Consider the following 18,116-nt stretch of genomic DNA (forward strand, 5'->3'; position numbering starts at 1 on the left):
CCTTTTGAGTGTAAAGAAAATAAGAGACTACAAAACCCAAAGTTTGCCTTTCCGGGGTAAGCCATGGACCTGCAGTGACGATGAGACCATCCTCCTTACCCTCAAGCAGGCGGTGAAAGAGGCACTGCTTGACCTGCCGCCACGCTGCACAGTAAGCCCACACCTACTCTGAAGCAGTAATATTTGAATAAATCCATTTTTCTGCAGCTTAAAAACAACCTTCTGGAGTTTTAGGATTCCATTTATGTACATTAATGGAAAGGCATTTTCACATTTTCTCAACCATTCATTAAAGGGAATCACCTCAACAGCACACGGCAAATACCCTCTTCTGCACACAGGCCATAATACTGGCCCAGTATCGTCAGACCCGCTAACGTCAGTAAAGTATTCTTAAATACTTTATACTAAATATAACTTTTATACTGTTTATGAATACTAACCACTATGTAAATAGTAAAAGCACATATTTACATATTTAGTATACATAAAGTATAAATATACTCTTTTATACTAAGCATTAAATGCTTAACTAGTCTACAAGTACTCAACTCCGGAGTATCCGATATTTGCTTCATAATAATACAAATCCACAGAAAGTCTTAACGAGGCCAAAAGAACCATCCAAAGTCAGAGGAAAATAACGGCAATGTAAGAAAGAATAGAATTATCTTCGACATATTCACTTGGAAAACATAGACATTTGTTGTGCTTACTCGTCACAGTGCCCTCAAACCTAGAACGTGCTATCTATGCAGATTAATTCTACGGATTTACTTATTTAACGGTCCAAACCAGCACCTTAAGCACAGCCAGCCCGATGACCAGCTAACGCTACGCGCCGTTACTGGCCAAAGGTCGAAGGGAATGAAGTGTCTCTCAGGTGCTTCCGATGGCAGCAGCGTTCACTTGCTTTTCCTGCTGCTTTGGCAAAGGGTGAGGGAGTTGCTCATCGGGCACCTGGGTTTTTTGCCTGTTACTTCACAAGGTTTAAAACACACTGTAATAAAGGTCAAATAAAAGCACAATAACAGAAATACCTCCGGAGCTGGTAGCCTGGAAACCGTGACACCAGTGAAAAAATATCTGCTTTACACCAATGAAGATCAAGCTTTTACCCAATGTCTTTGAAATAACTACTTCTCCATACAGTCTTTTTTAACCATTTCAAAATGCACAAGAGTAACTCAGACCAAAATGGATGCTGTTCATGGGAAACAGGTATTTTAAGGAATCACGGCATTTGGTGAAGACTGGATACCTTAGGAATGACTCTCATAAATTATCGGTGTAGTTAGCCACAGAGAGGAAAATAATTATATTTCTCTTTGCACTTATTTGTAACAGGCGTTAGCTTCCCAACATTACATATAGATAAGTAAACTTTAGAACTTACTTATTTCTCTTAGTTTTGATGCTAAGATCATCATTTTCATCCCCTGGACAAGAACTAACACATTTATCTGCTAAAAAGAAATAAATAGTTATTAGATTTGAACTAGATAAATGGGAAAACAAATTCCTCAGATTAACCTTTCATTTGTTCTCTTTGGCCGCTGCTCAGGTATTTGCTATTTTTCACCCTCCACAGAGAGTTTTAAAACTAACACACAATTCATCAGACCCTCAGCAATGCCTTCATCCAAATGAGAGACAGCAATAAACCCCACCAATTCCACTCTGAAAAACTGCTCGTTGTCCATGTTGTGAGCTAAATTGTTCATCGTTCATTCGTGACATGATTTTCTTTAACTCTGGTTCCTGTTTCACCCGATACTCCCTCCTCCCTTCCCTTAAAAACACAACTACAAAGACATTTCTGCAAACTCGTTTCAGTCCTGGCAGCCTGAAGGACTTCGCAGTGTCATCTCGCTCCAGATCTTCCTTCCTTAGCCCATTTCTTTCTTATACAAGCAAATATAATGCTGCTTTTCCAGAAATCCACCCACCAGTACAGCAAGGCGATGGAGAGCCCAGGGAACAACCCAGTGCCAGGTTTGTGTCGGCGACTCTCCAGCAGTTCACCACAAATCAGTTGAGAAATATAACACTCGAACTGTATGGCTGGCTTGGGAATCTCAGAAACACCAAACCTCACCCTTTTTGCAGTAGACTGGTAACGAAGACATGGCTTGCTATTTAGAAAACTATGAAAAAATAAATTAAAAATAAATATAAAATTGAACTTAGGTTATGGAAATAAAGGGTTTGAATAACTTGATATGGTGAGGTCTGATCTCGATGAAATCAGATGAAACTCCAAGAGATCTGCTAGAAAATGCCCAAACACAAATAGAGATCAGTGGGTATTTTGAGGTTCATCAACTAATTTCAAGGGGCTGTTACTCACCCAGGTCCAATCTTAGTATCATTGAAGCTAACGGAAATCTGGCCATTTATTTCAAGTTTCAATTTAAGCATGTTGTTCTTTGCTCATTCCTTTTCCCTGTTGTAGGGAAATTACAAGTTTATCAGTATGCTTTCTGTAGATGAACACAGCATACACTAAGTCACTGCGAAAGGAACGGTAAAAACCTGACAGCAGCTGTGACGCTGCAGCGTGGGAAGCCCAGGAACAGAGACCTCACGAGCGGGCGCAAATGGACACTTTACTAACTACAACTTAAAGTGACAATACGGAGAAATGAATGGCATTCCACAACAAAGAGAGGTTGATCTCCACGTTCCTGACAATATACGAGCATTATGAAGACACAAATGAATTTAATAATGCTTTAAATATACATAAATTCACTGGAACCGTTACCTCTTCTTCCTGAATTCTTCTTTGGCATACTCAGTTAAAATTAGAAATTAATAGGAAAAACAACCTGTAAACTCAGAAGGTGGAATGTAATTCAACAGAGATATTAAAAAGCTATTAATGAGGAGGTGAACAACCTGCGGAGGCAGAGGTGGTCCTCACTTTAACGAATTCTGAAGGTAATAATATGAAATGACAGAATACTAGATGGTGTTTTCCAAGAGAGGTGAAGTTCAAGGTGACCGGGCAAGCACGATCCTGTCCTACCAAATCTCACCACTATTAAAGCAGAGCAAAGGAAAAGCCGTGCCCGCGGGGCACCTCCTGCACTGGCCAGACGCCATGGACAGCCCCTCCAGAGCCGGCTGAAGCACGCGCGCTGTGCTACGTGCTCGGACATTACGAATCCCGATGGGACGGTCTTTGGGTAAAGCAAGCCCGTGGTGACCGGTCTGGCCACGCAGTGAGCCTCTCCCGTTCACCACCTCCACAGGGCCGGAGCAGACTCACGCATGATGAGAAGCGATCGCGCAAAGTTCTCCAGCTACTTGGAATCACAGAATCACAGAATCACAGAATAGTAGGGGTTGGAAGGGACCTCTGTGGGTCATCTAGTCCAACCCTCCTGCTGAAGCAGGGTCACCTACAGCAAGCTGCACAGGACCTTGTCCAGACGGGGCTTGAATATCTCCAGAGAAGGAGACTCCACAACCTCCCTGGGCAGCCTGTTCCAGTGCTCCGTCACCCTCAGAGGGAAGAAGTTCTTCCTCATGTTCAGACGGAACTTCCTATGCCTCAGTTTGTGCCCGTTGCCCCTTGTCCTGTCGCTGGGCACCACTGAAAAGAGCTTGGCCCCATCCTCCTGACACCCACCCTTCAGATATTTGTAAGCATTTATTAGGTCCCCTCGCAGCCTTCTCTTCTCCAGGCTGAACAAGCCCAGTTCCCTCAACCTCTCCTCGTAGGGGAGATGTTCCAGTCCCCTCATCATCCTCGTAGCCCTCCGCTGGACTCTCTCCAGTAGCTCTTCATCTTTCTTGAACTGGGGAGCCCAGAACTGGACACAGTACTCTAGATGAGGCCTCACTAGGGCAGTGTAGAGGGGAAGGAGAACCTCCCTCGTCCTGCTGGCCACACTCTTCTTGATGCACCCCAGGATTCCATTGGCTTTCTTGGAGGCGAACATAAATTTGAAGCCATCTTACAACAAGACCTTTCAAGGATTTCTGGAGAGGATATATAATTTTTAAATCTTGTGGTGAAAAGTATGTGAACTGGGCACTTATAAACCCCAATCTTTAATTAACATATAGCTTTCAGATAAAGAAGTGTGATCCAAGACACGCCGGTTTCAGCCCTGCGCACCCTGCCTGCTGCAGGACACGGGCTCGGACAAACGCGCCAAGGTTCGAGTCAGCACCGTCGCTTAGAAGGTCGAGGCAATGGAAAACTCAGTAAAATGTGACAGATGGTATCTGTAGGCTCACCCAGGAGCCGACCGAATCGCATCGCACCGCTGGACTGCTGGTACAGTTAGAGACTGACTCTGAAAGGGAAGCGAGGCAGCCGAGCACAAAACCTAGTAATTGATTTAGAGCTTTGAGGAAGAATATTACCTGACAGCAATCTTTCCATGAAATCACGAAGCGGAGCACTGCCCCAGTCTGATGGCCTATCAAGCTTAGTGCTGATTAATTATATCATTCGGTTAATCCCAGCCATGTCATGAATTCCAGTTCATTTTCCAGAACAAAGAGGAAACACCAGCATTTACCAGCTGAGATAAAGCATTGCCAATCCATTAGCCACAGGCAAAAATCTGATTTGCAGTTTTGTAAAGGGACCTGGCACGCCCAGCAGCTTACCTACGCTGCTTCCAGGCACGGCGCTGCTTGTTCTCGCCTGAATGCTAAAGGGTCCACAGCATTTGTGGGAACAGAGTTAAATAAGTCATGACTGATTTTGAATAGGGATCGTAGCAACTACGAATCAACCATCTTCTGCGGTCAGAATGTCAGTTTTCTTTTAATTAGCTGAGAAAATAACATCCTCTGCCTAAACGTCCAGACAAACCACCTGAGCGGGTGAAGGAACAGGAACAGATAAAAACGTGTTTCTCTGCTGCACTAACACGGAACCATCTCAAAGAACCTTGGAGGGGAAACGGGGCTATTCGGGTCAGCCTGGGGCCGTGCTGAGGCGAGGGGTAACGACAGCGAGGGACGAGCTTACAAATATCTAAAGGGTTGGTGTCAGGAGGATGGGGCCAAGCTCTTTTCAGTGGTGCCCAGTGACAGGACAAGGGGCAACGGGCACAAACTGAAGCAGAGGAAGTTCCAGCTGAAGATGAGGAAGAACTTCTTCCCTCTGAGGGTGACGGAGCCCTGGCCCAGGCTGCCCAGGGAGGCTGTGGAGTCTCCTTCTCTGGAGATATTCAAGACCTGCCTGGACAAGGTCCTGTGCAGCTTGCTGTAGGTGACCCTGCTTTGGCAGGAGGGTTGGACTAGATGACCCACAGAGGTCCCTTCCAACCCCTACTATTCTGTGATTCTGTGAGGAGAGCGGGCGGTCACCGCAGCTGCAGCACCGAGCCCTGGCTCGGGAAGATGGAGGACGGAGGTGCGCGAGTCTTGGGACGAGCCTGTTCGTGAAGAGCTGTGACACCTCCATAAATCTTCCCAAGGACTCACGCTTTGTGGAGGCGGAGTAATTGATAAACGAGTAATTTGTCTTTTATGCCTAAATTACAAATGCACTTGATCTTTCAGCAGAGCGATGCGCAGATAACCTATAGCACCCCAGGAGTAACTACGCTTGCCAACTTTTTTCGTGCCTTTCATTTAAAAACTCTAATTAAAACTCAGCGGTAGCAACTGAGCTAAATGAATTTGGCAACCATTGTTGCGAACACACAGCCCATTGGTGTTATTTATTTACTCGAGATTACAAGCTAAGAGAAATGGTAACAAATCACGCCTTTCACCTCAGCAGCTAATATATACTAATTATAACCTGACTGTCTCAAACACTGAGCTACTGCAAGTCCCAGTTAGATCAAGGAAGATTAAGACTATTAGCAACGATGAAAACCATGGTCATAAAGAAACTGGCGCATGAATCAAATCTTGGTGATACATATAGATAATAAATAAAAAGGATGGAACACACAGCAAAAAACAGGTTTTGGAAGTGGTGCATATAAACAATGACTTTAGACTCTTCCCTTTAATTAATTATACACGATGAACAATGATCCTCAGGTTTGTCTTTGGCCATCATTCCCCTTGTCAGTAATTAACTGATCTTTCAATATATCCTGTAATAAAAAACGTATGCTATATTTTTCTCCTGAAGAATGAACTTTGGCAGATACGCTCTGGAATTATTAGATGCAATGTTATTCAAGCCATACGCATAAATGAAACATATACAAGCATCTGATGGTTGAAATTTATACTGAAAAATGTAGTAACGCTATATGTTGACAAGGACTACGCTAATAGAAACCCACTCTTTGTAGCTTTTTTCCAGTAAACTTCTGCTAACGCTTGTAACACAAATCCTGATTCTCACTCACTTGTAGAGACCTGCAGACACCGTGGTTCAGGTGCACAACGCACCCGCCTGGCCCCTGCCTGGCGGCAGCTAACCGGGAGCTGTGCCTGCAGACCGCCGCACGCCCCGCGGCCCCGACGGCCCGAGGCAGAGGGCAGGTCCCCTCCCGAGACTGGCAGGGCTACCATATTTTCAATTATAAAATACTACATCTTAAAAGAACAACCAAAGTCTCATTCTCCCTCTCCGTTTCTCTAGACCTCGGCACTAAAGCACAGGCATCAGCTGCGGGAGGCTCTGCGCTGCAACGGCTGCAAAGCAGAATATTCAAGAATTACAAGCGGCTGCAAAGCAGAATATTCAAGAATTACAGCAGCTCCTCGAGCCGGGCGGTATTCCAAACGACTGCCATGCATCCCGCTGTCCTCCCAGGAACGGCAGGTCCTACGGACACCGCTCCCACGGGAAAGCCAACACAAAGCCCCGGGAAATAAAGGGAGCGCGGACACGGCGCGGAGCAGCTCCCGGTAACAGGGCAAAGGGAGTCAACACCCACTGGGGCTGTCCTGTGCAGCCTGCTCTGGGTGACCCTGCTTGGGCAGGGGGTTGGGCTGGGTGACCCACAGAGGGCCCTGCCCACCCCGACCATGCTGGGATTCTGTGAAGCAAAATCTTTGGAGAGAAACATGGTGGAAAAAAACATGGAGCCACTATGGTCCCGGCAAGGGCAGGCTGGCGTGCCGGGCTGCTCCTGGGCTGCTCACGGGCATGGACAAACTCTGGGCTGAACGACGAGGCTACGGGCAGCGGACCAGACGGTCGGCACGGCGAGGAGCGTGGCACGGGCAAGCCAGGCTTGGCAAACCGCCTCGGCAAACGGGCCGTCCTGGGGAGGAGCAGGCAGCAAACGGCGGGTCGCCGACAAGCCGAGGGGTGTCTTCTCGATGGCATTTTGCAGCACTGCACGCGCGTTACCGCAGATCAGCACGCGGCTCTTCAGCCACGACTGTCCCCTTCAGCAACCCGCAGCGTCAGAAGGTGACTGGCAGAGTCGTGTTGAGATGGAAGCATGTTTCCACCAAACCTTCTGGCACTCTCTGGAGATTTACTACCGGGATTTTTCCCCCTCTACAACTGGGCTGGATAACCATTAGCTACAGAGTACCTGCTTTTGCCTAGCAGCTGAATAATGCATTGGTAATGCATTCCTAATGTATGTCTTGGAAATGAGCGTAATAAAACATAAAGACAGCATCTTCTGAGATGTAGTTTATACATCAAAGATTAATTCAGTGTAAGAAGCCACCTGGTTCTTCATTGCCACTGACAAGAACGCTCTATCCCCCAGCTCAGCATTTCAGTGAAAACAAGGATTTTTGCAATCAACGTCAATTTTACCATAATACTGTAAATGAAATATCAAAAGGAAAAGCATTCTAATCACGGTTATCAAACCTTCACCGAACGTATTTAGCGACCAAGTTTCATTAATTCGACATTTGAGTTTAAATAGAGGCAAATAATCACAGGGTTTTAGTTACTTGCTGCAGCTTCCAGCTTGCGCTTGTGCGGAGGATCCTCGATGATCCGGTTTATGTCGCCGCGGTGCTTCAGGTCCACCGGCTTCTCCCAGACCGACAGCTGCATTGTAGGGTTGAAGAAGAAGACCCGGTCATCTCCCGTCCAGACTACACACCTATGCGTAGGGACAGGCCGTGCTTAGATAACGTCAAGTACACCCACGAACAAGAAATCAACCCGCGGCTGGCTGACCTCATCCCTGTCTGCGGTGGCTGGTGAGACTCGTCCCGGACTGACAGCCTGCCCCCGGCCCCGCCAGCCCACCCCAGTCGCCCCGGGTAGAGCAACTCTCTCCATAGCAACAAAATGTCATAGAAATGGTCTAAACAACCCAAAAAAAGCAGTAGGTGAAGTATTCCATCACAGCAGGGAAAAAGAACCAGGCGAGGAGGAACGCCATGGTGCGCTCAACAAGTGAAGCCATAGCAAAATACATCTCACGTTCTAAAGCCATAGCTGGGAGCAGCAAGCGGCAGAAACCTCGGCAGTGGGGCTGGGCAGCCATGGGCTCGATGGCCGCGATGCCCATAGCCAGGGCTGAGTGGCCATGGCTTCAATGCCCATGGCCAGGGCTGGGTGGCCATGGCCTCAATCGTCTCAACGCCCAAGGCCAGGGCTGTGCAGCCATGGCCTCAATGGCCTCAATGCCCATGGCCGGGGCTGGGTGGCCATGGCCTCAATGGCCTCAATGCCCATGGCCAGGGCTGGGTGGCCACGGCCTCGATCGCCTCAACGCCCAAGGCCAGGGCTGTGCAGCCATGGCCTCAATGGCCTCAATGCCCATGGCCAGGGCTGGGTGGCCATGGCCTCAATGGCCTCAATGCCCATGGCTGGGGCTGGGTGGCCATGGCCTCGATGTCCACAGCCAGGGCTGTGCCTGCTGCCGGCAGGGCCATGGGAGCCCTTTCTGGCTGCGCTGGCGGGAGGAGGTGTAACCACGGCATCCCGGTGGCATCCCCACCGGCTCCCACCACGCTCTGCGCTGGAGGGGCACAGCCAGCCACGGCAGCAGTCAGCCCCAAAGCTCTAGGATGGTCTTCATGGGCTCTGGTTTGAATATGAAAAATAAGAACAAGTCGCTGCTGTGCAAACTGCAGTTTCTTGGCTTAGTTAAAATACGCGTGACAACAACTTCTTATCCTAACATTCATTTTAAATCAGCCGAAACAATACGAAAATGAGTGTCACACCACCCTTAATAGACATTCACAAACCTCAGGTCTTACTTCACTACATCTGTATGCAATAAACACAGAGAACATCAATCTCAAGCCTGCACTTTCTGAATGTAATGAAAAGCAACAAGCATCATAGGCACATTCTGACTCCCCCCGTTCCCCCCGTGCTTCTGATGGAAACGCGCTGGTCTCTGAAGCACACAAACCTGGCAGGAACAGATCTCACCATTAGAAACCCTGACACTGAACTGTTACGAAACACAGGGAACAAATCTGGTTTAAAATATTGTCTGGTCACAGAATCACAGAATCACAGAATAGCAGGGGTTGGAAGGGACCTCTGTGGGTCATCTAGTCCAACCCCCCTGCCGAAGCAGGGTCACCCAGAGCAGGCTGCACAGGACCTTGTCCAGGTGGGTCTGGAATATCTCCAGAGAAGGAGACTCCACAACCTCCCTGGGCAGCCTGTTCCAGTGCTCCGTCACCCTCAGAGGGAAGAAGTTCTTCCTCATGTTCAGACGGAACTTCCTGTGCCTCAGTTTGTGCCCATTGCCCCTTGTCCTGTCACTGGGCACCACTGGAAAGAGCTTGGCCCCATCCTCCTGACACCCGCCCTTCAGATATTTGTAGGCATTTATAAGGTCCCCTCGCAGCCTTCTCTTCTTCAGGCTGAACAAGCCCAGTTCCCTCAACCTCTCCTCGTAGTGGAGATGTTCCAGTCCCCTCACCATCCTTGTAGCCCTCCGCTGGACTCTCTCCAGTAGCTCTTCATCCTTCTTGAACTGGGGAGCCCAGAACTGGACACAGTACTCCAGATGAGGCCTCACCAGGGCAGTGTAGAGTGGAAAGAGAACCTCCCTTGTCCTGCTGGCCACACTCTTCTTGATGCACCCCAGGATCCCATTGGCCTTCTTGGCAGCCAGGGCACACTGCTGGCTCATGGTCACCCTGTCGTCCACCAGGACACCCAGGTCCCTCTCCGCAGAGCTGCTCTCCAGCAGGTCCACCCCAAGCCTGTACTGGTGCATGGGGTTGTTCCTCCCCAGGTGCAGGACCCTGCACTTGCCCTTGTTGAACCTCATCAGGTTCCTCTCTGCCCAGCTTTCCAGCCTATCCAGGTCACGCTGAATGGCAGCACAGCCATTACAGGTCTGGGTAACAGACTGCAAATACGGAGAGTGCTCCGTCACTGTGGGCACTGGGGTGAGGGAACGCGGCCTCCTCCGTGCACCCCCGGGCAGACACCTCCATCGCCCCTGCCCAGCACGTGGGGAAGGACGCGCAGCCTCCGCAGGGAGCCGCGGCGAGGTGGCAGGAGAAGCTGGGTGCGAGCGTGCCACCGAGCCCGAACACCCCGGTCAGCCCACTCCGCCGAGCTGAACGTTCTCCCAGCGAACAGGAGCACGACACCGGTGTGACCGTGCCACCGAGCCCGAGCACCGCGCTCAGCCCGCTCCACCGAGCTGAACGTTCTCCCAGCGAACAGGAGCACGACACCGGTGTGACCGTGCCACCGAGCCCGAGCACCCTGCTCGGCACGCTCCGCCGAGCTGAACGTTCTCCCAGCGAACAGGAGCACGACACCGGTGTGACCATGCCACCGAGCCCGAGCACCCCGCTCAGCACGCTCCGCCGAGCTGAACGTTCTCCCAGCGAACAGGAGCACGACACTGGCTGCACAAACCCAGTCGCTGACTCCAGCCGCTTTCGCACCCCAGGGAAGTTTTGGCACCCTGACTTCAGCGACATGGACATGCCAAACGTTTTGATAGCAGAAAAGTTTTGGATCACCACAGAGCCTCCCAAGACAGAGGCTCCGATCCTCTGGCACGCAGTGATCGGCTCTAACTCCTACTTCTTACTTTGCACCTTGGAGCCATGGGCATCTCTGCTCTCCCAGCACCGCCCTCCCCGAGCCTCGTCCACAGACACACCAGAGGGACTCCTGCAGGAACACCCCAACCCAGGACCCCCCGCGCCCACAGATACCACGCTCGTCCCGGGGAAGGGAAAAAATCTTGGCATGTAGGTGAGGAGGACAGACGCAGCTGATTAATTTAAATGGGTTATTGCCACCCTTTCATTAAATGTCAGAACTGCAGTCAGGGCACAGGCGCAATCCGGCCCAGGAGCAGACGCTGCCTGGAAATGACCCGTGCTGTGATTTCCTTCGTCGGCAAGTGAGCACACCGCAGAATCGGAGCTGCTCTGGGAGCCAGCTGCAAATGATGGTAAACCTGAAACCAGCACCTTGCCTGGGGTCTGCGATGCTCCCACACACACGTGGGACGGGAGAAGCTGTTATCTGATGGAGATGATAGCCAGCGGGCTTGGAAACGCCTGTTCTGCCTCTGCTGCACCCACGGCTCCTCCGGTCAGGTGTTGATGGAGCTGATTAATCACCACGTGTCACCAGGTCTCACATGCCGCCACCCCAGGTTAGAAATTATGGGGTCCCTCATGACACCTCTTCACTTTTCCATGAGGAATTAATCTTCATGTAAGTGTCAAATTATATGTCCCTTTCCCCACGTAACATCTCACCTGTTCCTCTTGGTCTAAGAACAGTTTCAGTTCTCCACAGGGGAGGGCATGGTGTTTTGTTTGTCACAGAGCACAGACTGGCCATGCAGATAGTTTTGTTCATGTCTCCCTTTAGAAAATCACCATTTGAGTAAAGGCACAAGATGATGATATTTGGCTTTGGTATTTTTATTTATTTCCTAAGGTAGGTAAAGTTGGGTAATATTCCTGAAAACCTTCCTGCCGTTAAAAATTCCGGTCTAGCTCCTTCTGACAGATGCTTAGGGATGTCACGTCAGCCACGGGGCCCGCAGAAGCAGGGAGCCAGCCTACGGGTGGGGAGCAGTTGGAGTCAGCTCAGGACCTGCTGAATTTGTGTTGCATATCTAGTTTCAACCTATCAGAAAAATTAGCAAATTGTGATTGCAGCACCCTGCAGGCATTCTCCGCGCTCCATCACGAGCCGTGGGGCAGACGGGACGTTGTCGCCTCAGAACACGGGACAACTGTCAGCGCTGGGGACTATGTCACCTCCCTCTGCTCCCAAGGACCAGACCCGGACACCTTTTCCCACTCCTGGAGTATTCGCTGGGTCACTAAACAGTCCTCTGGAAATCCAGAGACGCAAGGTTTCTCCTTAGAGATGAAAACATCACAAGCTTGGATCCGAGCACGGTGCAGTGCAGGGGAGGAACCGGCTGCCCGGACACTGCTGGAGGAGAAGATGGGGTGCTGGGAGACCCCTCTGTGAGACCACCCTGCCTGTGGCTCTCTCCTGTAAGAACGGGTGAAACCGTAACCTGCCTGTGGCACTGCTGGGCTGAGACGGTTCCTCCACACTGCACCACAGAGTAGCAACGGTCAAGAAGAGCAATGATGGACATAAATCACATATTTATGATGTTGCATTTAAGCAGGACACCCAACTGTGCTTACAACACCAGTTTGCAAAATGGCACAATATGGTAATAACAAATACTGGCTGGTGCCTACACGGAGTGCCTCAGCCACAGATCTCACAGACGTCAGCCACCAAGCAGCAGCTAATTATTATACGGGTAAAGGAGGTAAAAAATACTGCTAGGCAGCCATTCAGGACAGAAAGCAAAGGAAGGTGTCATCATTTTACAATTTTAAAAATGCACGAGAGCTTCAGTTACCCAGCATGTAGTTACCTGAATGGGAACATGGTCAGGAGACCGTGACCATGAGACCCAGCCTACTTTTACTGATACAACCTGAAACCAACCCCATTCTTGCAAGACAGTAAGAGTCACCCCCTGCCAACGAAATAAGAAGGAGAGAAAGACGATCTGGCACTAAAAAGCAAGAACGTTTCTTCTGGCTCTTGTGTCTCCTCCCTGATCCATCCAAGCACCATCAAGGCTGGATCCTCAACACATGTGAGACGGAGCCCAAGGAGCGGGGCCGAGCCCAGCCCTGCCCGCAGCAGGCGAGCAGCCACGCGTGCCCACAACAAGCAGGCAGAGAAGCCATCGGTCGCCTCCTGCCAGACTCATCCCCGGCCGAGCCGCAGCTCGGCAGCCCGCTGCTCTCACCCTCAGCTCCCAGCGAGCTGGCTCACACGGCCTTGCAGTCACCTCCCCGCACCTTCCCGAAGGACACAATCAACGAGGAAAAGCTCCAGGGGAGCTGGAGCGGGAACGCAGCGTTGGAACTTCACGCCCAGGGCAGCGTGTTTCCCCCACACAGCAGACGACGCGAGCACATCTGGCCAGGGCAACGGCATGGCGCGGTGGCTTCCAGCAGGTCAGCCTGCATTTGCTTACCATGGTGATCCCGGCACGGGAGTGGATGCCACGGGCTTGTTGCCGTTCGATGTGCTGTCATCCTCATTTACGAGTTTAAAAGAGTGATCCTTGAAAGACAGACAGAGATTAGTCAACAAATAAAGCCGATGCAGCAGACTGTTATTGGCACATAAATCGCTCCCTTTAACGTGAAGGGCATCACCCTTCTTGCCAGCATCCCACGAGTGGCTTTATGGACAACCCGCTACCTTGACCACAGCCCAGAAAAACGGGAAATCACAAAAACGTCACCCCAGCAAACAAAACCCCAGCAGATGTGCTCCTGCCCAGGCTCGCTTGGGGCAGCGGGCGTAACTCCGAGCGGCTTTGCTGGGACTGCCCAAAGACACAGCAACGCTGGCAAGAGCGGCCGTCCCTGGCTTCGGCCAGCAGCATCCCCCCGAGGCGGAGGGGACCCCGCCGCGCTGCCGTCCCCACCGAGCCCCCCGCGACGGGGCCCGGTTGGTCTGCAGGAGGCTGGAGCAATGGACAGCGCGGCGGGGCTGTGTGGCACGGCCAGTTCCACCGGCTGCAGAACTGCTCCTCGTCGCAGGAGCCTACGGGAAGACACTGCCAGGGGGAGGTGTGGGAGGAAGGCAGCCATCTAGCGCAGTGCGGTACCAAAACACAAAAAGCAGGTACTTAATTAAAAAATAACAAAGCCTGTGTCCAGAGATCTTCACCTTGGAAGTATTTTACAACCCGAAGCCCTGAGGAATGTGCCCGGGTGCCACCGCAGTCGCAGCGTGGGGAACGCCGGCAGCGCCGGGCAGGTCTCGTTGCACAGAGCCCAGAGACAGCAACGTGCTGAATGAAAAGGAACCACACAGCGGCACAGCCCCCAGGTCCCCCCGCCGCGGGACAGAGCTCGGAGCACGGAGCAGAAGCGCAGGGGAACAGGCTCCGAGGCGGCTTTGAGCATCTGCCGCACCGCTGCCTTCCGAGCCCGAGACGGCCTCCAGCCCCCATGCTCGGGCGAAGGTTTCCCTCTTTCAGCTTTAGCCATTTGCTCGAAGTCTGCATCAGCTGTGCGGAAAGCAAATAGTTCCCCTCACTCCACAGCAGCTGGGCGTCTGATTTCGGTTCTGCTCCTTTATACAATAATCTCAGCTTTTTTATAAAAAGCTAATGAAGTTCCACACATGTAGTATCACCCATCTGTAAGTCGCACGTAATGTTACCTATCCGTTTACACCCACCTGTCAGTGTTATTTAAAGACCTTGCAATTATCTGTACAGGAAGGCTACGCACGTGCACAGCGCAGTCGAATTAGCAACCCCAGAAAGGCGGAGGCCGTGAAGGAAATCCTTCCTCGCACCCGACGCTGCGATGAGCAGGACGCCCAGCGAGGGGACCCTGTGCTGAACCAGGGCTGAGCCAGCGCCACAGGTCCCTGCCACCGCAGTGAGCCAGAGGAAAATCCCTCCTACTCTGCTGTTGCACTTTAGCCAGGAATTCTGTCCCGGGCTGTGTCACAGCTCCGTGCCTGCACCCACACGCACACCCCCCGCATCGACTCGCTTCTCCTCCAGCACGGGGAGAAAACCAGCCGCGAGCATCCCTCCCCGGATCCTCCAACACTGCGGTGACAGAGACTCTATAAAGCACCCAAGATAGGTTAAATAGACAGAGAGCCCTTCAAAACCGGCTGTAGGACACAGCCCCGCATCCCCAGCCCAGCTCCAGCCAGAGCACAGTCCTTTATCCTGACTCTGCTTCGTGCAGTTCAATAATTTCACGAGGTTTTTAAAAGAAGAAATTCCATCGCAGACCTTCTCGCCGTCGCTCTCCACGGCCGTACTCTTCCTCTCTGTATGTAAAATGAAGGCTGGCGGGCAGGAGGCTCTACTCGATTCTTTGCCATTATCTGTGAGGGGAAAGGATTTCTTTTTAATGTGCAGTAAATACATTCCCGACAAGCCAAAACTGTCGAAGAAAAATCAAACCACTCCCTGAGGCTCCAAGTCTCCTCTCCTCACCTCCTGCTCACTCAGCCCTTTACTCAGACGGATATTGGTGAACACGGGGCAGCTGAACATGGAGCAACACGCTTCAGGGAACGATGTTTAACAGACCTAGGATTTATCTTTCTTTTTAACAACGAAATCACATCAATTCCACTTCCAGATCTGCTTCTTTCTCTTTTTAACTATTTCTCCAATCCTAGAAAAAAAGCTTTTTATTATTGTTAGAATTTTGATTCTTTTATAGTCTCCAGCCTCACGTGGGTTTAAGCAGCAGCCCAGCCCTTCCGTTCATGTACACGTCTGCGCGCAGAGGCATGAGGAACAGGACAGAACACGGACGTTCCGGCGCGGCCAGGCCGGGAGGCTGCTGTGCACAGGCAGCCGTCCTCACTCCTCTCAGACTCACACATCTTCAGCTGCCAGCGCCCCAGGCATCCTCTCTTCTCCTCCTCCTTTGAACAGCTCCCTCACGGCACCGAAGAGGAAAGCTGCAGCCCCCGGGAGGGACTTGCGTGCTGTGGCTTTTGCTGGAAATACAGCGCAGCACACGCAGGCGAGCTTCAGCAGCATGCAGCTCACTAGGGACTCCCACGTGAAATACAATTCCACGTTATTTGACATGTGCTGACTGTCCAAAGTCTCGTGGAAGTAAAAAAATTAAAATAAACTAACAAAAGAAAGTCCTGCAAGCCACTGTGTGCATCACCAGTGATTTATTTTTGCCTCTGTAGTCGAACCTTGCGACCGCTTTCCTTAGGATAAGGTCCAGATAAAGAACCTCCACCCTGCGTTTGCCACCCGGAGCCCGGGAGGTGCCTGAGCGGGGAGAGCCTTGCCCCCCGCCAGCTCTGCTCTCCAGGAGGACACCAAGCAGACCACCGCATCGTTAGGGCTTCTTAGATCGTTAAAGATTCCCCTCCCCTGCACACGCCGGAAAGGACAGCCGTCCAGACGCGTGTTCACTCTCCACTGGCAGCTCGCACACGTCTGCGCTCAGGTTTACTCTTTCCTCATTAATCAATCTGTTTTTCCTCCCTCTTTAAGTGCAGAAAATGAACTGCAGTCTGGCAATTAAGCCACCACGACATATTTCCAGCGTAACCACGCAGCTTCTGCTGCCGCTCGACTTGGCAGCGTCATTACCGACACTGTGCTCCCGCACTCGCTGCCACGCTGCCAAGGACGCTGCCGACGGGAGGACACCGGTATCTACAGAGACTTCTCTCGGGCTCCGTGGCAGGCAGAGAGACTTGAATAATTCACAGTGTGGAAAGTAAAGGTGGAATAGCAAAATTATTGTGGGCATATCACAGAGGATGTAGGTGTGGGATCATAAATATCTTCTGAAGAGCAGAGTTAGAGAGGGAAGAAGAAGAGGGAAGAAGAGGGAAGAAGAGGGAAGAAGAGGGAAGAAGAGGGAAGAAGAGGGAAGAAGAGGGAAGAAGAGGGAAGAAGAGGGAAGAAGAGGGAAGAAGAGGGAAGAAGAGGGAAGAAGACAAGAGGGAAGAGGGCTTCACTCCAGAAGCAGCTATGGAGAAGAGGTAACAAAAATTTGTTTTGCAAAGGTATTTAGAGGCCAAACCTCTGTTAATTCAAAGGGAGTTTAAAACTTTGATTCTAAATGTTTCAGAGAATCGGATTTTCTTCGGGTGCACCCACCTACACTCTGCTTTTCTTCTCGCACCACTGTCTCTGCAGGTCAGTTCTGTCTCTCCTCACAACCTTGTTGCTCTTATTTTTTGAGATTAGCCTAAAAACCGTATCCGACTGACTCACAACTCCTCCTCTGTTGCTCCTGGCTCCAGCCAAGTGTGGGATTTCAGTGCTGACCCCCTCAGCCGGGTCCATGCCCGGCTGCCGCACGCGGGGATCCCACCTTCAGCCCATCCTCACTGCTGCAGGGAAACGGCTCCTACTCCTGCCCTCACGCTCTCCCTCACCCTTTAATGTTCTGCTCTGCCCAGTTTGCCCTGCCAAACGCTGTCTCCCCTCGTAGAACAAGTCTCCTGGAGCAGTGCTTCTTCCCTTCTGCAGCACTACCAGCATCGCTGCCCGCAGAGCATCACCAGCATGGGCACGGGGCCCGTTCCTTCGCCTCCTCCCTCCCCGAGCCGGAGGCAGCAGCCGCCACGGGCTCACCTGCAGCGGGGTTCCACCTGGCCTGGCCTTTCCCCCCTGTTCACACCTCCAGACCATTTCTCGGCCTCTCTCCAGCTGTTCCCGCACCTCTGCAGGGCTGGCCCTGGTTAAGTTGGGCTCCCACCCAAACACCTTCGCTGATTCTTCCTGGCCTTCCTCTCAGCTCTTTACACGCGGTTCTTTTTGAATATCAAGTTCAAGAGCTCAGCCCTGACCTTGAAGGCACTTCATGGTCTGAGCTCCGCTATCTATGAAATAATGCGGAGCTCCGTGAGGGTGGCAGCTACAGCTCCGCTCTTCTTCTGCCTGCTGTAACGCCAGAAAGTCAGATTTGTACTGGAGACTGGACTTCTCCAGCTTCCAGTACAACATTAAATGGTTCCTAGCAGCCAGGACCGTTGCACTGCCAGGACTGCTTCTGTTCCAGAAATACAGAAAGTTTTATTAATTTTGTCTTCAGAGAAGGAAGGATTTGGTGCTGTCATGAGCAAAATCCAACCACGCCAAGCCTCACTGAACACCCAATTTTCTCTTTAGAAACAGAGCCAAAGAAAGGCTTATCTGTACCGCAAAAGGAAAGCGTGGCTGTAACGCCCC

General features: G+C 51.2%; 1 protein-coding gene across 1 annotated transcript in view; it reads right to left on the reverse strand.

Annotated features, from left to right (window-relative positions):
- TCERG1L (transcription elongation regulator 1 like) overlaps positions 1 to 18,116 on the reverse strand; it is an 87,427-nt gene that overhangs the window by 14,266 nt on the left and 55,045 nt on the right. Inside the window, 4 exon segments of the mRNA XM_075423942.1 lie at positions 1,397 to 1,466; positions 7,861 to 8,015; positions 13,392 to 13,480; positions 15,186 to 15,280. Coding sequence (XP_075280057.1) covers positions 1,397 to 1,466; positions 7,861 to 8,015; positions 13,392 to 13,480; positions 15,186 to 15,280 — 409 coding nt within the window.

This window comes from Opisthocomus hoazin, chromosome 6 (assembly GCF_030867145.1).
Source record: "Opisthocomus hoazin isolate bOpiHoa1 chromosome 6, bOpiHoa1.hap1, whole genome shotgun sequence".
NCBI lineage: Eukaryota > Metazoa > Chordata > Aves > Opisthocomiformes > Opisthocomidae > Opisthocomus > Opisthocomus hoazin.